The 23309-nt window shown below is 43.1% G+C and overlaps 1 protein-coding gene across 1 annotated transcript in view; it reads right to left on the reverse strand.

The window, feature by feature from the left end:
- The window catches only part of LOC149470395 (fibrocystin-L-like), a 278175-nt gene that overhangs the window by 25255 nt on the left and 229611 nt on the right, over window positions 1–23309 (reverse strand). The window contains exons 73-77 of the mRNA XM_089664464.1: window positions 22759–22916; window positions 19906–20038; window positions 17733–18083; window positions 14503–14666; window positions 9675–9830 (exon numbers count right to left, since the gene is read on the reverse strand). Of these exons, the coding sequence (XP_089520590.1) occupies window positions 9675–9830; window positions 14503–14666; window positions 17733–18083; window positions 19906–20038; window positions 22759–22916 (962 nt within the window). The remainder of the gene's footprint in view (window positions 1–9674; window positions 9831–14502; window positions 14667–17732; window positions 18084–19905; window positions 20039–22758; window positions 22917–23309) is intronic.

The raw sequence follows: 23309 nt of genomic DNA on the forward strand, positions 1-23309 counted from the left end.
TCTGGCACTCAGTAACAATTCTGTCTGTCCCTGAGTAACAATTCTCTGGCACTCAGTAACAATTCTGTCTGTCCCTGAGTAAAAATTCTGTGGCCCTAAGTAAAGTTTCTGGGGCCCTGAGTAACAATTATCTGGCACTCAGTAACAATTCTGTCTGTCCCTGAGTAACAATTCTCTGGCACTCAGTAACAATTCTGTCTGTCCCTGAGTAACAATTCTCTGGCACTCAGTAACAATTCTGTCTGTCCCTGAGTAAAAATTCTGTGGCCCTAAGTAAAGTTTCTGGGGCCCTGAGTAACAATTATCTGGCACTCCGTAACAATTCTGTCTGTCCCTGAGTAACAATTCTCTGGCACTCAGTAACAATTCTGTCTGTCCCTGAGTAAAAATTCTCTGGCCCTAAGTAAAGTTTCTGGGGCCCTGAGTAACAATTCTCTGGCACTCCGTAACAATTCTGTCTGTCCCTGAGTAACAATTCTCTGGCACTCAGTAACAATTCTGTCTGTCCCTGAGTAAAAATTCTGTGGCCCTAATTAAAGTTTCTGTGGCCCTAAGTAACAATTCTCTGGCACTCAGTAACAATTCTGTCTGTCCCTGAGTAACAATTCTCTGGCACTCCGTAACAATTCTGTCTGTCCCTGAGTAACAATTCTCTGGCACTCAGTAACAATTCTGTCTGTCCCTGAGTAAAAATTCTGTGGCCCTAATTCAAGTTTCTGTGGCCCTAAGTAACAATTCTCTGGCACTCAGTAACAATTCTGTCTGTCCCTGAGTAACAATTCTCTGGCACTCAGTAACAATTCTGTCTGTCCCTGAGTAAAAATTCTGTGGCCCTAAGTAAAGTTTCTGGGGCCCTGAGTAACAATTATCTGGCACTCAGTAACAATTCTGTCTGTCCCTGAGTAACAATTCTCTGGCACTCAGTAACAATTCTGTCTGTCCCTGAGTAACAATTCTCTGGCACTCAGTAACAATTCTGTCTGTCCCTGAGTAAAAATTCTGTGGCCCTAAGTAAAGTTTCTGGGGCCCTGAGTAACAATTATCTGGCACTCCGTAACAATTCTGTCTGTCCCTGAGTAACAATTCTCTGGCACTCAGTAACAATTCTGTCTGTCCCTGAGTAAAAATTCTCTGGCCCTAAGTAAAGTTTCTGGGGCCCTGAGTAACAATTCTCTGGCACTCCGTAACAATTCTGTCTGTCCCTGAGTAACAATTCTCTGGCACTCAGTAACAATTCTGTCTGTCCCTGAGTAAAAATTCTGTGGCCCTAATTAAAGTTTCTGTGGCCCTAAGTAACAATTCTCTGGCACTCAGTAACAATTCTGTCTGTCCCTGAGTAACAATTCTCTGGCACTCGGTAACAATTCTGTCTGTCCCTGAGTAACAATTCTCTGGCACTCAGTAACAATTCTGTCTGTCCCTGAGTAAAAATTCTGTGGCCCTAATTAAAGTTTCTGTGGCCCTAAGTAACAATTCTCTGGCACTCAGTAACAATTCTCTCTGTCCCTGAGTAACAATTCTCTGGCACTCAGTAACAATTCTGTCTGTCCCTGAGTAAAAATTCTGTGGCCCTAATGAAAGTTTCTGTGGCCCTAAGTAACAATTCTCTGGCACTCAGTAACAATTCTGTCTGTCCCTGAGTAACAATTCTCTGGCACTCGGTAACAATTCTGTCTGTCCCTGAGTAACAATTCTCTGGCACTCAGTAACAATTCTGTCTGTCCCTGAGTAAAAATTCTGTGGCCCTAATTAAAGTTTCTGTGGCCCTGAGTAACAATTCTCTGGCACTCAGTAACAATTCTGTCTGTCCCTGAGTAACAATTCTCTGGCACTGAGTAACAATTCTGTCTGTCCCTGAGTAAAAATTCTGTGGCCCTAATTAAAGTTTCTGTGGCCCTAAGTAACAATTCTCTGGCACTCAGTAACAATTCTGTCTGTCCCTGAGTAACAATTCTCTGGCACTCAGTAACAATTCTGTCTGTCCCTGAGTAACAATTCTGTGGCCCTAACTAGCGTTTCTTTGTCCCTAAGTAACAGTTCTGTGGCCCTCAGTAACAGTTCTGTGTCTGTGCGAGTAACAATTCTGTGTCTGTGCGAGTAACAATTCTGTGGCCCTAAGTAACAGTTCTGTGGCCTTCAGTAACAATTCTGTGTCTGTGCGAGTAACAATTCTGTGTCTGTGCGAGTAACAATTCTGTGGCCCTAAGTAAAGTTTCTGTGGCCCTAAGTAACAATTCTCTGGCACTCAGTAACAATTCTGTCTGTCCCTGAGTAACAATTCTCTGGCACTCAGTAACAATTCTGTCTGTCCCTGAGTAAAAATTCTGTGGCCCTAATTAAAGTTTCTGTGGCCCTGAGTAACAATTCTCTGGCACTCAGTAACAATTCTGTCTGTCCCTGAGTAACAATTCTCTGGCACTGAGTAACAATTCTGTCTGTCCCTGAGTAAAAATTCTGTGGCCCTAATTAAAGTTTCTGTGGCCCTAAGTAACAATTCTCTGGCACTCAGTAACAATTCTGTCTGTCCCTGAGTAACAATTCTCTGGCACTCAGTAACAATTCTGTCTGTCCCTGAGTAACAATTCTGTGGCCCTAACTAGCGTTTCTTTGTCCCTAAGTAACAGTTCTGTGGCCCTCAGTAACAGTTCTGTGTCTGTGCGAGTAACAATTCTGTGTCTGTGCGAGTAACAATTCTGTGGCCCTAAGTAACAGTTCTGTGGCCTTCAGTAACAATTCTGTGTCTGTGCGAGTAACAATTCTGTGTCTGTGCGAGTAACAATTCTGTGGCCCTAAGTAAAGTTTCTGTGGCCCTAAGTAACAATTCTCTGGCACTCAGTAACAATTCTGTCTGTCCCTGAGTAACAATTCTCTGGCACTCAGTAACAATTCTGTCTGTCCCTGAGTAAAAATTCTGTGGCCCTAAGTAAAGTTTCTGTGGCCCTGAGTAACAATTCTCTGGCACTCAGTAACAATTCTGTCTGTCCCTGAGTAACAATTCTCTGGCACTGAGTAACAATTCTGTCTGTCCCTGAGTAAAAATTCTGTGGCCCTAATTAAAGTTTCTGTGGCCCTAAGTAACAATTCTCTGGCACTCAGTAACAATTCTGTCTGTCCCTGAGTAACAATTCTCTGGCACTCAGTAACAATTCTGTCTGTCCCTGAGTAACAATTCTGTGGCCCTAACTAGCGTTTCTTTGTCCCTAAGTAACAGTTCTGTGGCCCTCAGTAACAGTTCTGTGTCTGTGCGAGTAACAATTCTGTGTCTGTGCGAGTAACAATTCTGTGGCCCTAAGTAACAGTTCTGTGGCCTTCAGTAACAATTCTGTGTCTGTGCGAGTAACAATTCTGTGTCTGTGCGAGTAACAATTCTGTGGCCCTAAGTAAAGTTTCTGTGGCCCTAAGTAACAATTCTCTGGCACTCAGTAACAATTCTGTCTGTCCCTGAGTAACAATTCTCTGGCACTCAGTAACAATTCTGTCTGTCCCTGAGTAAAAATTCTGTGGCCCTAAGTAAAGTTTCTGTGGCCCTGAGTAACAATTCTCTGGCACTCAGTAACAATTCTGTCTGTCCCTGAGTAACAATTCTCTGGCACTGAGTAACAATTCTGTCTGTCCCTGAGTAAAAATTCTGTGGCCCTAATTAAAGTTTCTGTGGCCCTAAGTAACAATTCTCTGGCACTGAGTAACAATTCTGTCTGTCCCTGAGTAACAATTCTCTGGCACTCAGTAACAATTCTGTCTGTCCCTGAGTAACAATTCTGTGGCCCTAATAACGTTTCTGTGGCCCTAAGTAACAATTCTCTGGCACTGAGTAACAATTCTGTCTGTCCCTGATTATGAATTCTGTGGCCCTAACTAGCGTTTCTTTGTCCCTAAATAACGATTCTGTGGCCCTCATTAACAAGTCTGTGTCCCTGAGTAATGGTTCTCTGTCCCTAAGTAACTTTTCTCTGTCCCCAATTATCGTTTCTGTGGCCCTAACTCTGTCCCTGTCCCTAGTACAGAGCGGTCTGCCTCTGTTCAATAACTGCAGGCAAATGAAGAATTCCAAAATGGCCGCTATTTATAGCTCGACCATTACACAGTGCTGGCTGGCTGGCTGCTGATAGGCTGATGCGATCACATGTAGTTGAGGCATGCATTATGGGTCAGCGCGCCTTGTCTGCGCGCCTTCCCAGACATCCCCGCTCCGTCGCCGCACATGTCAGCCGCCATTTTCTGAAAAATTTCGATTCGCGCGTCCGAATTAGGCTATTTTTCGGATTCGGCACGAATTGAAATTTTTCAGATATTCGACTCGAATTCCACTTCGGATACTTCGATTCGCTCATCTCTAGTTAAAAGCCTTACATGCTCTCCTTGCTTAGCCGCTTCCCGACCACCCTATAGCAGAACTACTGCTACAGGCGGCAGGGTTGTGCAAAATCACGTATATATACATGATTTTGTATTTCCGGGTAGGGGGCGCACGCCACCCTACCCACGCCACCATTGGTGGCTACAGCTGTCGATCACCGGGTCCTGATTGGAGATTCCCCGCTGGCACCCGGCGATCGCCGAGAAACACTGACAGAGGAGAGGTCGGTATGTAAACAATACAGATCTTTCTCCTATCAACACCAGCACGCTGCTTTGTATTGCTCTGCATAGCAGTGTGCTTACACAATAAGGCACAGCACACAGACAAAACAGTAAAACAGCACACAGTTAACCCTTTGATTGCCCCAGTTGTTAACCCCTTCCTGCCCAGTGTTATTAGTACAGTGTCAATGCTTTTTATTAGCACTGATCACTGTATTAGTGTTACTGGGGATGTCAGTGACAGTCAGTTCCCCCCAGTGTCAGAATGCCCGCTGCAGTCCCGCTATAAGTCGCTGATCGCCGCCATTACTAGTATATATAAAATTCCAGTAGATACAGTCAGGTCCATAAATATTGGGACATCAACACAATTCTAACATTTTTGGCTCTATACACCACCACAATGGATTTGAAATGAAACAAACAAGATGTGCTTTAACTGCAGACTGTCAGCTTTAATTTGAGGGTATTTACATCCAAATCAGGTGAACGGTGTAGGAATTACAACAGTTTGCATATGTGCCTCCCACTTGTTAAGGGACCAAAAGTAATGGGACAATTGGCTTCTCAGCTGTTCCATGGCCAGGTGTGTGTTATTCCCTCATTATCCCAATTACAATGAGCAGATGAAAAGGTCCAGAGTTCATTTCAAGTGTGCTATTTGCATTTGGAATCTGTCAACTCTCAAGTTGAGATACAAAGAGCTGTCACTATCAGTGAAGCAAGCCATCATTAGGCAGAAAAAACAAACCCATCAGAGAGATAGCAAAAACATTAGGCGTGGCCAAAACAACTGTTTGGAACATTCTTAAAAAGAAGGAACACACCGGTGAGCTCAGCAACACCAAAAGACCCGGAAGATCACGGAAAACAACTGTGGTGGATGACCGAATAATTCTTTCCCTGGTGAAGAAAACACCCTTCACAACAGTTGGCCAGATCAAGAACACTCTCCAGGAGGTAGGTGTATGTGTGTCAAAGTCAACAATCAAGAGAAGACTTCACCAGAGTGAATACAGAGGGTTCACCACAAGATGTAAACCATTGGTGAGCCTCAAAAACAGGAAGGCCAGATTAGAGTTTGCCAAACAACATCTAAAAAAGCCTTCACAGTTCTGGAACAACATCCTATGGACAGATGAGACCAAGATCAACTTGTACCAGAGTGATGGGAAGAGAAGAGTATGGAGAAGGAAAGGAACTGCTCATGATCCTAAGCATACCACCTCATCAGTGAAGCATGGTGGTGGTAGTGTCATGGCGTGGGCATGTATGGCTGCCAATGGAACTGCTTCTCTTGTATTTATTGATGGTGTGACTGCTGACAAAAGCAGCAGGATGAATTCTGAAGTGTTTCGGGCAATATTATCTGCTCATATTCAGCCAAATGCTTCAGAACTCATTGGACGTCGCTTCACAGTGCAGATGGACAATGACCCAAAGCATACTGCAAAAGCAACCAAAGAGTTTTTTAAGGGAAAGAAGTGGAATGTTATGCAATGGCCAAGTCAATCACCTGACCTGAATACGATTGAGCATGCATTTCAGTTGCTGAAGACAAAACTGAAGGGAAAATGCCCCAAGAACAAGCAGGAACTGAATACAGTTGCAGTAGAGGCCTGGCAGAGCATCACCAGGGATGAAACCCAGCGTCTGGTGAATTCTATGCGTTCCAGACTTCAGGCTGTAATTGCCTGCAAAGGATTTGCCACCAAGTATTAAAAAGTGAAAGTTTGATTTATGATTATTATTCTGTCCCATTACTTTTGGTCCCTTAACAAGTGGGAGGCACATATGCAAACTGTTTTAATTCCTACACCGTTCTATTGATTTGGATGTAAATACCCTCAAATTAAAGCTGACAGTCTGCAGTTAAAGCATATCTTGTTCGTTTCATTTTAAATCCATTGTGGTGGTGTATAGAGCCAAAAATGTTAGAATTGTGTCGATGTCCCAATATTTATGGACCTGACTGTATACTGCCATTTGTAGACGCTGTAACTTTCACGTGAACCAATTACTTTACACATATTGGTATTTCTTTTTAGCAAAAGACATGTAGCAGAATACATTTTGGCTTAAATTTATGACAAAATTTGATTTTTAATTTTTTTACTGGATATGTTTTATAGCAAAAAGTCAAAAATACAGTTTTTTCTTTCTTCAAAATTGTCGGTTTTTTTTGTTTATAGAACAAAAAAATAAAACCACAGAGGCGATCAAAAACCACCGAAAGAAATCTCCATTTGTGGGGAAAAAACAACATAAATTTAATTTGGGTGCAGCGTTGCATGACCGTGCAATTGTCAGTTAAAGTAACACAGTGCTGTATTGGAAAAAATGGCCTGGTCAGGAAGGGGGGTAAATTCTCTGGAGAACAAGTGGTTAGTAGTGTTTGACAGGGGGCTGTGCAGTAATGTTTACTATATTTAACCATATCTGTACTGTTCACCGTTCATTATCAGCTGTATACTAGATTTCAACACTGCCTGTCCTAACATGTAAAAACCACCCTTCTTCATTGTATGTTAAGGAAGGATAGGTAGAGTCTATGTGGGGACAGGACACTGAGACTGTTCAGAAATTCTTAGAATCAGCCATGACACCTTCTCCTAAGTAACATCTAAAAGTAAGACATTTTAAAAAAATTTTTTAGATATTCTGTGTAAATGGCAACACATAATAAACATAGTGGGATGTTCTCAAATTTGACTGCAAAAGTGGAAATACTTTGCCTGTTTAACGTCTACCAATATAGTATAAAGTTTTATAGAAAAAGTTGTGATGGTTTTTAGTGTAAGATACTTAAAGTGATTGTAAATGCTCTTTTTTTTAATTAAAATAACAAACCTGTTATATTTACCTGCTCTGTGCAATGGTTTTGCACAGAGCAGCCCCAATCCTCCTCTTTTCGGGGAAAACACTGTTTTAATAAACAACTGCAATGTCAAAAAACTGTACAATGTACTGAGCTTGGGGGACTGTTTGGGGGATCTGCTGAGAAGTCGCAAGACTGTAATAAAGCCCAACTCTGGGCTATTTTTTAAATGCTGCCTTGAGCTTGCATCACTCAACCTGGTAGATTAAGAAAGATCTGTGTGTGCAGGGTGTCATGGCCCCTCCCTCTGAGCACAGCACCCTGCACTCACAATGTATTGATGCAGAGAGTGGCACTGATGTCATCACGTCCTCCCTGCCCTCTGCATTACCCAGGACCACCCCCTGTGGATAGACTGGAGAGAAATAGGACCTAGCCCATCACACAACCAGCCAGATGAATGAAGATAAGAATAAGACCATTAAATCAAAGCAGGATATGGAGTCCAAAGTTAGGCTTTAACCACCTGACCTACTGAAGGTTTTACCCCCTTTATATTTTGCTATTTAGCACTATGCTACTTTAACTGGCAATTGTGCTGTCACGTAAAATTGTACCAGTTTTTTTCACACAAAAAGAGCTTTTTGTTATATAAACGAAACTTTTGAAAAAAAATATGTTCTACTTTCTGTTATAAAACATAGCCAATTAAAAATGTTTTTTTAAAAAATCTAATTTCTTCATAAATTTAGGCCAAAATGTATTCTGCTACATGTCTTCAGTTAAAAAAAAATCCCAACAAGTGTAGATTAAATGGTTTGTGTGAAAGTTATAGAATCTACACACATGGTGTATATATATTTGAAAATTGATCAGTCCTGATGTACTGATTTCTTGAGGGAGGTGGGTAGCAGGCCACGTCAGTGGATGATGCTGTGGAAGTATGGCAGCTGATGATGGATGGTGTGTAGGAAAACCTGTACTGAGCAGCACTTATAAAGAGTGGACACACACTGTGCAAAAGATGAAAAAAAAAGCATTACCACTCCATGGTCACGTCACTTCCAGTCCGTGGATAGCGTGCGTTCCAGCGCTTTTTATTAAAATTGACCTGGAATACTGCACTTAGATGCGCCTTCCTATTTCATATTCTGATTTCTTGAGGCCCTAAGATGCCAGGACAGTTCAAATACCCCCAAATGACCCCTAAACAGTCCAAGGTATTAAGAGGCATGGTGAGTTTTTTGAAAGTGTAATTTTTGTCTCACAATTTTTTGAAAAATTAAGAAGTTAAATAAAATGTGTTTTCTGTTTTTATACATACTGTCACCAGTACAGTACAGAGTCATCATATGACTGATAACAGGATGTAAAAAAATATTAAATTTTTTAAACTTTTTTTACTAAGAAATTATTTAAAATAAGTATCCCATAGTGACATTGTACTACTCTGGGGAGGTGATCAGGGTTTTTGTTTTTACATTGTTATTGCTTATAACACTGAAGTTTACTGTTATAAGCAATAGTTTTAGTTGTCTTGAATGAGTGAACATTCATGACAGCTTAGTTACTGTTGACATGCTGATTGGCTACACCTAATCACATGGTACAGGCAGCAAGCTACCATGTGATAGCTGTGAGACAATCAAGCAAGCAGTCATGAATGGAAGTCAATTGTGATGGGTTTGTTTACATTGTAATCATGTGGTCGCTATGACCAATCATAGCGATCACATGATAACCCAGCCGTTCATAGTGGTACTGGTGGACAAAGCAGTCACAGGAGCGTCCGACTGCACGCATATGTACAGATGTACATGTACGTGATTGTGCCTGTACCTGCTATCTGCCCGCAGTATAATTACTGTGAGTGGTCGGCTAGTGGTTAAGTGAATTATGTGAAAGAGCTTTTGAAGCACTGTGGCTTTGTGGTTAGCACTCCTGCCTTGTAGCACTGGGATGCTCAGTTTGAATTCTAACCAGGATAATATTTGCTTGGAGTTTGCACATTCCCTGTGCTTACATGAGTTTCCTCCAGGTACTCTGGTTTATTTCCACACCCCCAAGACATTCTGGCATATTAATTGGCCCTAGTATGTATGCAGGTATGTGGAACCTTAGACTTTAAGTTCCTCGAGGGCAGGGACTGATGTGAATGGACATTTATAGCCCTGTGTAAATTGTCGGCACAATATATAAATACCTGTAATAAATGAATAAAGACTCATGAATAGACACTCAGAGCTTGTTACAAAAGATTTTGGAGAAAACTTACATCAGAGTCTACAGCCATTATGGATGGTTGTTGTGACAGCGTCTGTCCCGGCAATCCAGCAACAGGTTCACGGATTACTTTCAGCGATGATACTGTAGCCAGATAGCTTCCGGAGGATGATGACTGGTTCCTGCTGACAACAGGCTCTGATGCCGCCTAAAATGCATAACATTTCTTTGTCACTGTGTATTTCAGGTACATCACTGGCATTGTATGTATTTATCTAAGCCTTTATATTTATTTAATATACAAAACACCTTTTTTTTTTAAGATCAAATTTATTTCCCACTACTCTACACTTTCAATACTCAAAGCACCTGTTATTGGTACAGCAAGTGAGGGAGATCTACCCAACAGGGACACGGACAGAAATAAAAGAATAGATAGATTGCAAGCGTTCCTCACTTTGTTAATACACAGATTTCCCTTTACATCAACTTCTGGTGATACCTATTACCTCGGACAGGAAGCCATGGGTACACATTTAAAATAAAACCTGAATGAAGATGTAACTGTCAGGGCAGGGGCCGAGGAACGGACAGGCAGGCCTAAAAATGTAACGCACTGGCTGACGACAACCACTACCCACAGACCGAAGTCCCTCAGGGCGCGGAGTCTAAGTCCCAGGCTGCCCTTCACCAGGGCCCCTGATGGTGGGGATGGACTTGACGCAGCCAGGAACCAGGTCGCGGCCCCCGAGACACCTCAGCTGCGGTAATGGCCGCCGCCAATGGCGTGTAGCTAGTGGAAGAGACAAGAGTAGTCAGACAAGCCGGGTCAACAACAAGAGGACAAAACAGTACAGGACAGCAGAGAATCACAGGTCACGAGCCGGGTTCAGCAACAGAGGGTCAGATCAAGGGAGAATACAAAGAATAGTCAAGTCACAAGCCGAATCAGATACCAGGAGAGTCACGAGAGTCAGAACAGAGTAATAGCAACACAAAGACGCAAGTGCAAAGAGCATGTGTGGGCCACAGGCTTATATGTCATCAGCCACGCCCCTCTGGGGGATGGACCACAGAGACCTGAAGGCATAAAAGGATTCCCATCATGCACAGCAGAATCCAAGATGGACGCCAGCACATGGAGTAATATAACCTCAGGGAAAAGGTAGGACCTTGACAGTAACCTTTTCTCACTCTAGCCAAAATAATAAAACAGCTATGCAAGAGTATGGCTTTAACTTATCTTTATCTAATGGCGTTTTTGTTTTGTTTTTTAGTTTTAAAATGATGATGGGTTAGAGAAGAGTTTCTCATTCTGGAGGTGCCAGTGCTGTGAACAGAGGACCCAGTTTTGCCTGAATTAGCGTCATGAGTTGCCATGGTGTGGGTGGGCTAGCCTCCAGCAATATAACATCTAATTGATGCTCTAGGGTAGGGGTTTCCAAACTTCCCAAACAAAGGGTCAGTTTACTGCCCTTCAAATTTTAGGGGGGCTGGACTATGGCTGGTGGAAGTAGAAAATGCCCTGGCATCGGTGGGAGCAAACAATGCCATAGACTTAGTGGTTAAAGGGAGTAAACAAAAATTGCATCATTGGTGTCAGTGGGAGGAATAGTGCCCCATCATTGGTGTCAGTTGGCAGAATAATGTGTCCCATGATTGGTATCAGTAGGAGAAATAGTGCCCCATCATTGGTGTCAGTGGGAGGAATAGTGTCCCATCATTGGTATCAGTGGGCAGAATAGTGTTATATCACTGGTGTCTGTAGGCAGAATAGTCCCATCATTGGTGTCAGTAGGCAGAATAGTGTCCCATCATTGGTGTTAGTGGGAGATATAGTGCTCCATCATTGGTGTCAGTGGGAGAATTAGCTCCCCATCTCTGATCTTGGTGGGATGAATAGTGCCCCATTGTTAGTGTCAATGAGAGGAATAGTGCCCCATCATTGGTGTCAGTAGGCAGAATAGTGTCCCATCATTGGTGTTAGTGGGAGGTATAGTGCTCCATCATTGGCATCAGTGGTAGAATTAGCTCCCCATCTCTGATCTCGGTGGAATGAATAGTGCCCTATTGTTAGTGTCAATGAGGGGAATAGTGCCCTGTCTTTGGTGTCCCAAGGGCCGGATAAAGGCAAGAAAAGGGCCACATCCAGCCCACAGGCCACAGTTTGGGGACTCTGGTTCTAGGGCCATGGAACTCTCCATCATTTGTTGCTATTATGTTAGCCAGCGGCACCATGGCAATGAATGGCACTGATCCAGGGCAGGTGGTACACAGGTCCTCCCCCAGCACTTAGAGAAAAATGAAAGTCCATCCCCTCCAAAACTGCTCCACCTTCCTCCATCTCATGCACTTGTTGTGTTGTTGAGAGGACTGGGAGGGGGGGGGGAGTTTGGGATGGGGAGGGAATGTGTGATTGGGGGGCCTCTAATGTAATGAGAGGACTCTAGGGCGGGGGTCGCTGACATGATAGAGGGACTGTGACATGTTCATTTCACCAAGAAGATTGTGTGCATAGTCCAAAGCTCAAGTTTCCCATTACAAATAACATTTAAATTTTCTGCATTTTATACTGTGGTGCCTTGAGATTTTGCATATACTTTAAAAGGGACAAAACTGAAAAAAGTTTGAAAAAAGCGGAGTTAAAACAATCAGTGGGTTGCACTGAGCGACAACTCACAATTTTGAGTTGTCCCTAGAACAGAAATCTTCCAGTGAGGGCACGTGTTCCCGTGATAGCCAGGGCTTTTTCCAGCAGGAACTTGGTGGAACCACCACTTCTGGTTCTCACCCTCCGCTCCCTGTTCACCACTGTCACTTATAAACACAGAAGCCCGGCTTCTGTGCTTACAAGGACAGATTGCCTATCCCAGGGCTCCACAGATTCCTCCCTGCCCTACACTCACAATGTGACAAGAAAGATGCAGGTGGTAGTGCATTGTGGTTATGGCTGGGAGGGGGTATCACGTGGTAGACTGCACCTTCTATGTTCACAATCTGTTCCTTGGTACATGGATGGCGATTCCCACAGATGATCTTGCTGCAAATAAGAGCGGCAAAGCTCCCAGATGGGGGATACAGAGGTAAAGGCCTGTGAAAGAGAGCTGAACTCTACACTCTATATGTGGTGTACCCCTGAACTCTGCACTCTGTACATAGTGCACCCTGAAGGTTACGTTCTGTATGTAGCACACCCCTGAATCCTGCACTCTTTGTGTAGCGCACCCTTGAAATCTGCCTTCTGTACATAATGCACCCCTGAACCCTGCACGCAGTGCTTTCCTGAATTCTGCACTCTGGTGATAGCTATCCTAGTGTCTGGACCTGTTTCACTGTCAAGACTTTGGTCACCTGCTGGTGGCACTGTTCTTCCCAGAGTCGAAGGGCGCAGTTTCGGTGGCAGCTGCAGAAGTCTCCGAACAGCTGGGCTGTCCAAGTACAGGCGTACCTCAGTTTACAAATACCTTGGTTAACGTAATTTTCGGTTTAAGAAAGAAAATCCATTGAAAATAATTCCCGCAGTTTACTAATTTCTTCGCAATATGAAGCAAGTTTCTCCAGGATGTATTGTGCCTGGGAGGTTTATAGCGCCGGCCCCGTACTTTTAAAGTGAATTTTATAAAGAGTTTTGAACAGATAAGACTTTTTTTTCTTTTTTCTGACCTCCGGAACGGATTAATTGGTTTTCAATGCATTTACGATGAATTGCGCCTGGGAGGTTTATATGCTGGAGTCTGTGGGTAGCATGTGGCATCAAGTGTGGAGGTGTTGGAGCGGTTTTTGCATTGAGTTTTGGAGCCATTCTGGAAATTTTTAATCATGTCCCTATACAGTATTTATGCCTTTAAAATGCACTTTATAAAGAGTTTTGAGCAGATAAGACTTTTTTTTACTTTTTCTGACCTTCGGAACGGATTAATTGGTTTTCAATGCATTCCTATGGGAAACTGCGTTTCGGTTTACAAATATTTTGCAATACAAAATGTCCCAGAGAACGCATTAAATTCGTAAACCGAGGTACACCTGTAATTTTGCTGCACCTGATGTGGGCTGCTGGGAGGTATATAATCCTGTCCCTGAAGTTCAGTACTTCAGTATTCTTCCTGCAAGCTGTGTCCCTGCCTGAGCCTGATCCTTGTTCCTGATCCTTGTACCTGACTCTGAGACCTTCTTCTGTGACCTGATCCCTGTATCTTACTTCCTGCTCCCCTTGTGTCCTGTCCTAACCATGTGTGTTCCCTCCATTTTGTACATAGAGTAATTTTTGGGGTTTTCGCACTGTCACGTTTATCACTTGCATTGTTTATGATTTACTGGTGTTGGAAATGTGTCATTTGTCTTAATAAACTCATTTTAACCTTATTTAGTCCAATTCCTGATTCCTTAAGGTACAGCTTACTGATCGGATCACCCTCGTTGGATGTCTGTATCCTTGACACCTATGTATTCATATAATAGGAAGTGAAGGGAAAACTCCCTAATGGGATAGAGATGGAGAAAAAAACTGACAGAAGTGAATCAATCTCTATTCAAAATGAAACAGATGTTATGGCTTTAGATATGTTTTAAATATTGTTTTCTGCTGGTTTATGTCTTTTTGAGGTGTCAAACTATAGTTACCTGGGTATATAATGTACATAAATTGTTGGGATGTAACAGTGTCTAAAAATGCCATTATTCTGTGATGTGCCCCTGCAATAGGACAACCAATAATTTGATTCAGGCAACCCATATGGAATTCTGACCTTCAGAATGGCCAACACTGTCACTGACATCCAGGTAACTGAGTGCATTGAAGTACTGAGTGCAGCTGATGTCAGATTGTTATTCACTGACTAGTACAGGGAGAGGTGACCGCACTCATAATCTATCAGTCCCACTACTGGTATTACCTGGCTCCAGGCTGCATCAGTTGGAGGTGGCACAGGAGTAGACACTGACAGTGACGAAACTGTGACATTCAGGTAACCGCTGAGACTTCCATTGATTGCTGCCGATGCCAGGTTTTGATTAATTGACTGGAAATCCGAGTACAACAGATCACCTACATAACAAGAGAAACACTTAACACTGACCTGTCCATACAACTGTAGACATGAGAATAATGTGCAGTGTATAGATATTTACTATGCATGCATTGTACCTTCACACTGTATTCCCACTGACATTTCTATACAGGATTAAAGTATATCTAAAGCCAAAAGGTTCTTTTTAGTTTTTGGTAAAAGGGTAAAATTACTCAACAATTTTTTCCTCCTTGAGAGCCCAGTCACACTTAAAGGATAAGTTCACCCTTCTGAACATGTTATATGTTACACCCATATTTAGGGTGTAACATGTTCAGCCTCAGAACCTTCTCGCCCTCTATTCCCCCCTCCTTGTGGCAGCGAGCCGGAGATCTTCTCCCTGTATTTGTTGCCACAATTCAAAGACAGTGTAGACATGCAGGTTCTCCGCCCACACGGCCACATCATTGATTCACAGATCCCTGTGATTAAATTAACTACAAGTACCGACAGCCTTGGCTTGTAGTATCCAATGAACTAATATGGCGCTGTTGAGTGCTGTGATAGTTAATTCATTCTGTCAGTGTAAAGCTGTCTGCTCCTATGAGGTACTAGCAGACTGATTATACTGACAGGCTGCAGGAGGCTAGCATGGCACCAGCGATCTACTGATCACTGGTGCAATGCTTTACAGGCTCCTAAAACAAAAATAGGAAATGCACATTTTCGTACCCCCTGGCAATGGCCTGGGGAGGTGCTGCTGAATTTGCCTGAACTGTTATTCCCATAGCCTCTGGGCTTGGAGCTAGAGCTAGGCCAGAAGCTGTCATGCCTGACTAAAGAGAAAGCTGTACCAAGATTGAGACCCAGGAGGAGGACCCTGCTGGACGAAAGAACCAGAAAGAAGGCTGGTTTTCTCATAGTGACCTGGTGACTCTCTTGTGAGGTCTAGGATGGTGCACAAAGGTGTTGGATCAAATACAGAAAAGTCTGCTAGCCAGCTGGAGGAGCCTCCTACAGTGTTGGTGGTGCTGGCTTAAAGGCCCTTTATGCTGTAAAAGCTAGATGCAGATCTAGAAGTCTGTTAGTGTTGCTTTGGGTATCTGCAGCCCGTATCCCTTTCTCCTTGTGCAATAAAAGACATTTAAAGTGACTGGCGCCCAGTGTTTCTCAATCCCTCAATTTTAACATGAAACTCAGCCCTGGTGAAATGTCAGCCCTCCCTGCCCTGGGGTTCCCTCATGTTTTGGGCATTAGGGGGTGCTACATGTACATAGAGCAGTTATAATGCTACACATTGTGGCAATACAGTTTTCCACAATACACAAATGTAAAGGGGCCCAGGAAGAGGTCTCTCCAAAGACATATGTAGCACCCTCTAGCTTAGCTAGGTAGGATTTGTTGTATTTTAGTTATAGGCTTGTTAGAAGCCTGGGATGAGTCAGTCTGGGGGTGAGATAGTGAGTTTGCCTCAGGACAGGCTAGGAGGCTCTACAGGACAGGGCGTATGGAGCCCTCCCACCCTTCCAGAAACTTCTGGCACTTTCTGGAAGAGGGGTGCAGTAAGGGAGGAGGCCCAGATTTGCATGTTTAAGGGAACTTGGCCAATCCTCAGGCAGGAGGCCGAGCATGGTGGCCAAGGGTAACCCTTAAATAAGACAGAGCCTGTGCAGCAGAGTTAGTTGGAGTCATGTGGAAGATGGACTGAAGGAAGGTGCTAGAGAATGAAGACTGGGAAGGGAGCCTACCTACAGGCTGGATGCTGGACAGAAGAATCTCCGCTGTGCCAAGTCTCCTAGGAAGGACAATCCTGTCAGCAGGGAAGGAGCCAGCCCAGCATAAGGCCTGAAAACAGCTGCAACCCACCAAGCTAACAGGACAGGACAATGTGAGCACTTCTACACCTCCGGGCCAGATAAAGGGAGAGGGCAGCCAGGTGTAAGACCCAACTAGTTCTCATCCGGGACTACTTAATTGGCAGATCTTGGAATTCCTTGCCCAGGGATACCCTCAGTGCAGCTGGGTAATTCATCTGGGGTCTGAGGAGGTACATCAAGAAGACTTCAATGCTCCTTAAAGAGACAGTGCTGTTTTGCTGATCCACATTTTTGTACAGTGTACAGTTTGCTAAGAAGTTTGTCTTCACGTTTGCAGTTCCTTGGACATCCCATATACCCCTAAACCTCATCCAAGTTGTTAACCCCTCAATAACGATAACAAAACCAAGCTCAAAGACTGTTTACTGACTCTGTGTGTGACGATGTGGAAAATGCGTGTTGCCCGGTCTGGCCAATCAAACTCAGCAGCTCCTAAGGGGGTGAACGCTACATATAGGATTCCCTCCCTCATACAGTTTGCAGTAAAACAAGTTTACCTATTGGAAGGATTCCCCTCTACTCATGATACACTGATTTTAGATGTACCTTGGGAGTAAATTTCCCAAACAGGGACACAGAGAGCAATACAAATCTGGCATAGTTTCTAATCCTTGTCTACTTACTGTATCTACTAGTTTGCTGAGTTTCAACTATAGCATTGCATTCAGCAAAGTTTAAGCTCTCTGATTGAAGAGTCCTAGCTCTGACTTTACTTGAGGGATCAAACCAGTGAACAAAGACCACTGCTTCCATAGTGAGAGCAAAAGTCATTCTCTGCAGCATGCTGGCAGGGGACAGGCGTTTCTACTTAGGCTGTGGCTGCTTTCTAAAGACAACCAACCGTGAGACTTTGCACACCTCTTTTGATGCAACTGGAATGTATTATGGTGCACCTCATTGTGCATTGCACTTAGGCATTCACTTTGAATAGGCTACCAAAAGGTATATGCACTTTTTTTTCCCCCACACAGGGTGTGCATTCCCATTGCAGTGTACTGCAATTCAGGTGGCTTGTAGAGGTGCACCAAAATGTATAAGGCACATTCATACAACACAACAGTGTGAATCCAGCCTAAAAAAGCAGAGATGCGGAAAAATATATGATTTACATTAATTAGACAGATATTTTAATGTCATTGTTTATTATTTTTAAAAATGAATCACAATACTAGGGACATTATCTGTCACATCAATGTATTTATGGAATTCCCTATGACCATTCTTTACCTGTGGAGTTGGAAGTTGTGTTTTTCTGTTCTGCAGGCGGATCTGAAATTTCCACAGTGACAGAGATTCCCCCTGTTGCTCTCTTCCTTCGTCTGGATCCCTCTGTAATGATCTTTGTGATCCGAATTTTGCTGGCAGGAATCTTCAGGAAGAGCGCCAGGTTCCTCACTAGGTTTTCCCCGTAAAACTGGTTCACTGTCATTGCGGGCAGATTAAAGGCAACAACAATGAGAGGAGATGTGCGTATTTCCACTGGGGAGGATCCTCGGACCAGGACATACAGCATGTTGTAGTCTCTGTCAAAGAAGTTTTCTCCAAGTACAGAAGATGTCAGCTGTGGCATATATTGACCTTTCAAACAGATAACAAAAAATAGATTGTTAAAATGTTGTCTATGGTTTTCTAGCTGCACATTTTTTTTTTTAGCAGAGATAAGCGAACGGCTTTGTGTGGGTTGGGATTATTGGCCGGTCAGGCTGGTTCACTCACAAAAAGCAGTTAGTTTATTTCCAATAATCATCTCTGTGATTAGAAATCATTGTGACCCGATAAAGTAGAGTGGCAGGGGGAACCCCCTGCAGTAGGAAACCTGTGATCAAGGGACATGACTTTTAATCATCTGGTGGAAAGGAGTGGGTATCCCGTTTTTAGTGCAACGTGATGTTATAGGCAGGGATTTTGCATCATAGTAGTTCCTTAGTAGGGCAGTGATGTCGCTCAGGGGGAATCCTTTTGTGTAGCATCACTTCCCCGATATGGAAACCTGATTTCCTTATTAGTGTATATTTATTACTCACTCTGTTAAGTCTAATAAAGTTGTACTCAACTCCTCCAACCCTCCATGTTTTTTCTCACTTATCTGTAGTGCAGTAGTGCTATTCAAAGAACATACTCACTCACACAGTGAAGCCAGCATTGTCCCGCTGCGATCTGCTATTCAGGTGCCACACAGCGAGTCTCACGCTGTCATCTTGGCCCTCTCCAGATAGCCTCATCTTCTGGGTGTAGACACCCAGTGCCAGTGATGCACTGGATCCATCCCATGGCTCACTGCCTTACAGCCCCTTGGCTGCTCCATGTGCCAATCCTGCAACCTCCTGGGGGATGTGATGTAATTATCCAGGGGGCTGCAGGACCAGGAACACGTCATTTTGCTACTAAGCAACTTATTCACTCCCTTGTTATCTCTCGCCTTGACTATTGTAACTCCCTCCTCATTGGCCTACCTCATCGCAGACTATCCCCTCTTCAGTCTAGCATGAATGCTGCTGCCAGACTCATCCAACTTACTAACCATTCTATATCTGCCATCCCTCTCTGCCAATCCCTCCACTGGCTTCACATTGCCCAACGGATACAATTCAAAACACTAACAATAACATATAAAGCCATTTATAACTCTGCCCCAAATTACATCACCAATCTTGTCTCCAAATATCACCCAAACCGTACTCTCCGCTCCTCACACAACCTCCTGCTCTCTAACTCCCTTGTCTCCCCCTCCCATGCTCATCTCTAGGACTTCTCAGGAGCTTCCCCCAACCTCTGGAACTCTCTACCCTAATTTATCAGACTATCGCCTACTCTGCTCACTTTTAGGTGATCTCTGAAAACCTCTCTCTTCAGGGAAGTCTATCCTGCCTTCAGCTAATAATGGAATATTCTACTCCTCCTATCAGTCCATCCCCCACAGTTACTACCTTTTCTACCACTAGCCCCTCCCTCTTAGATTGTAAGCTTCAAGGAGCAGGGCCCTCCTTTCCCTCTTGTATTGAACTGTATTGTTGCGGTATTGTCTTCCGTTATATTGTAAAGCGCTGAGCAAACTGTTGGCTCTATATAAATCCTGTATAATAATAATAATAATATAATAATTTAGGCCTGGGACAAAATGGTGTCAGAAGTGGGGCCAAACATTAAAAACTAGAGAAAAAACTGTGTTTAACATAACAAATAAGTACACAGATCAGTTGTTGTGGCATCACACTGTTCCAGGACAATGACTAAATATATTGAAACCAGAGCATCAGCATGACCATTGGGCTGCCGGTGTTTTCACAAGGAGGTCCGCAATGGAATCCTCCATATTTGCTTCATAACAGATTTCCTCTAATGCCACCATAATGCTATATGCATTGTGAGCTCAGTAGTCATCACACATACACTGATTTACCTTGGTAGGTTGGAGCTTTGAGCGTGAAATCAGAAGATCCCTTCCATTCTATATTAGTTGGGTTTATATAGACATTGTTCACATAAACATCCAGACGCTGGGGATTTGAGAAGTAAATTCCAACGCGAACAGACTAAAAGAAAACAGACATTGGTATGAAAATCTGACCTATCCAATAGGACAGTGACACGGTGTAAATATAAAAGATGAACTTTAAAAGAACTCCCTTTTCATAAAGTTGCCAAAGCTACAAATTCTAGTTTAGTATAAGTCTAGTTTGTCCTCAATTGCAGTTCAAAATTCTTTTCAAGGTTAATCCAGTAGCTAATCCAGTGACATCGCAGGTCATTCCCCCACTGCTGAACTGAATGGTACTCAAGTGATGCTGTGTGAGTTCTATAATGTGCTGTAATGCTCTAGGACCTCCCTCTTCAAGATGGTAGAGAGGGGAGGAAGACTGATATTTCTTCAGCTAGGAGACTCAACATGTTTCAGAACTAAGTCTTTCATCTGGGGTAAGCTGAAGAAAGAGGATGGCTAGGAAATATTCATCCAATTCCTTTTCATTAATTTTTACCACCAAAAATACATAAAAGGTAAATTCAGTTGATTGTGTGTCCACCGCTCCATCCCGGGCTGGATATACCCAAAAGATGGAGGGAAATGGGGAAATATCCTCAGGTTTCTCACACTGAGGTCACCCAAATGCACATCAGAACCAAACCAAAAGGTATGCTACCAAAAGGACATCTGAAGGTGCCAAAATGTCTAGTGTCTAAAAGAAAAGATTGCCACTGCTTCACAGCATGAGTGCTAATAGATAATGCTGTTTATCTATTGACACTCATGGTGGACTTTTCTTTTAGAAACTGGACATTATCAAATTTGTAGACCTTTATTCCCTATTTTTTGGGATTTTGCCTTCATCAGATGTACTCAACCAGGGTTCCGTGGAATCTTAGAGTGCCTCTAGAGCAACCTTTCTCAACTTTTTCAACACAAAGAAACCACTGAATTGACTTTATGGTCTCAGGGAACCCCTGCTAAAAATTACTATATCTACAACTCATTAGTGTGATGGACAATGAGAAGAATGCTTCTCACACTTGTGGTCATTGGGAAGAATCACCCCTTTACAGATTGCTAAAAAGATGAATGGTGTCAGTGGAAACTCATCTAAGAAACAAAAATTACTCATTGCTCATAGAACCCTTAGCCATCTCTGGATGAACCATTGGGTTCCATGAAACCTGGTTAAGAAACCCTGCTCTAGAGGTTGCTAGTGATTCCTTGAGCTGTAGCTGACTAACCTTCATTTTGATGATGCCTACATAATTCCAAGGTCAACACCACTTGGTAGAGCCAGCAGCATGACACCAATGATCTTTTTAACTGCCTATAAGGATGCTGTTTATATCACTGCACAGATCTTGAAGTGTCAGCTGGACATATATATATATACATACATATAATGTTTTTATTATATGCTTCAGCTATGCTATTGCCTATAAATGTTCACATACTGATTAGAGAGTATTTCTATAGACTTGGAAGAACCCCAATATCAGAATTTTCCAGACAAGCTTCTGGGATGTACCCCTTCTTCAAGGTCCAAGTTGTATTAATGGACCTTGAAGAAGGGGATACCCCAGAAAAGCTTGTCCTGAAAATTTATCACAGACCGTACTCAATTGTTTTTTTAACAAGTGCACTAATACAGCTACAGTCACCTCTACCACCAATGTAACAGGCATTTTTTCACCACTGAATTAATTTTAGCAGGGGTTCCCCAAGACAAGAAATTTTTTTTGAATAGTTCCTCTGAAGTAAAAAGTTTAGACCTTAGCTGATATTCAAAGTGGCTTCAAAACGTTTTGTATTTTACCATAAGTGAATTATAGACATGGCAGATCTTCTATGTCTATAGAAATACCCTCTAATCAGTATTGGAAAGTAAACAGCCATCACTACAGCTGCAGCATATGATAAAAACATACACTGAGATATACGAGGTGGTATCAAAACGTTTCAAGACTAGTTTTGTAACATGCTAACAGATGGCAGCACAAGTCTGCATGCACGCACAGTTATAAGGAGCACCAACCTTCACAAATCAGTGTGCCAAAAGACATTGTCCTGTGTACATCGGGAGCTGTGCAACTGGTGTTATTCTGACCTTGTGCTTTACCAAGTCTGCTATTTCATCATGGACAGCAAGTTAGAACAAGGAAATTCTGCATGAAACTGGACAAATAGCTGGATCTCTGCAATGTTGTCAAAACGGTGACCATTGAGCTGGATCTTCATCTTCAGGGCATTTTCGGGGGTTGAGCTCATTGAAGGTCTTCCTGATCTTTTGTTGTCTTCCAATGATGTTCTTCCACTTTTGAAGTGTGTGTGCCACATGAAACACTTCAAACGACTCATTGCAGCACTGCGTTAAACTTGCCAAATCACATTAAACGTCTCTGTGGCAGATTTGTCCAGTTTCATGCAGAATTTCACACTTTCTCTTTGTTCTAACTTGCTGTCCATGATGAAATAACAGATGTGGTCAGAACAGCACCAGTTGCACAGCTCCCGATGTACACAGGACAATGTCTTTGGGCACACTGACTTATGAAGGTCGGTTCTACCTGTGACTGGTGTGTGCAGCCTTGTGCTGCTATCTGTTGGCATGTTGCAAACTAGTCTCTAAACTTTTTGATACCATCTTGTATGCCTAGCTGACACTTCAAGATTCAGGGGCAAACACAAATTCTTCTGTATCCTATTTACCAAGGTCAGCCTTAACAGTCAATATGGGAGACATCATGCTCAGTTGGTACATAACTCTTTTGCTGGTGAACTTACTTTGAGGTCGTCTGTGTTGAGTAGCTTAAGACGCATTTTCTGGGGACTGGTGCTAGTAAAATAGATATCAAAGGACTTGTTTGTTGCCACTATGGAATGAAACAATGAAACCCTTCTTTGACAGGTGTATCCACTGCACCAGCCGTGGTCTTGGGGCCCTGTAAGAAGACCAAAGCATTGATCTGTATGGGCATACAACACAATACACAAACATGGGACAGGAGATGTCATATACACAGTAAGTTTTATATTTCAAAGTGGTAATAAAGGTAAAAAGTTTTTTATTTTACCTAAAGTCATTCTTTGCATGAAGGTAAAAAGAAATTCAACTATTTCTCCCTCCCCCCTCCCCCTTAAACACTTACCTGAGCCCAATCTCGGTTCAGCGCTGTGCCCATCTGTAGCAGCCTTTCTGCCCTTTCTCTCTTCTCACAGGAGACTCTGCAGCAGTGGGAGCCATTGGCTCCTGCTGCTGTCAGTCAACTTCTGTGAGGAGAGAGTGGGGGACAGGGCTGAGCCATGCTATGTGTGTCTATGAATGCACACAGCCA

Source organism: Staurois parvus, unplaced genomic scaffold (assembly GCF_062004578.1).
Source record: "Staurois parvus isolate SC_StPar_1 unplaced genomic scaffold, SC_StPar_1.0 ptg000047l, whole genome shotgun sequence".
In the NCBI taxonomy this organism is placed as follows: domain Eukaryota; kingdom Metazoa; phylum Chordata; class Amphibia; order Anura; family Ranidae; genus Staurois; species Staurois parvus.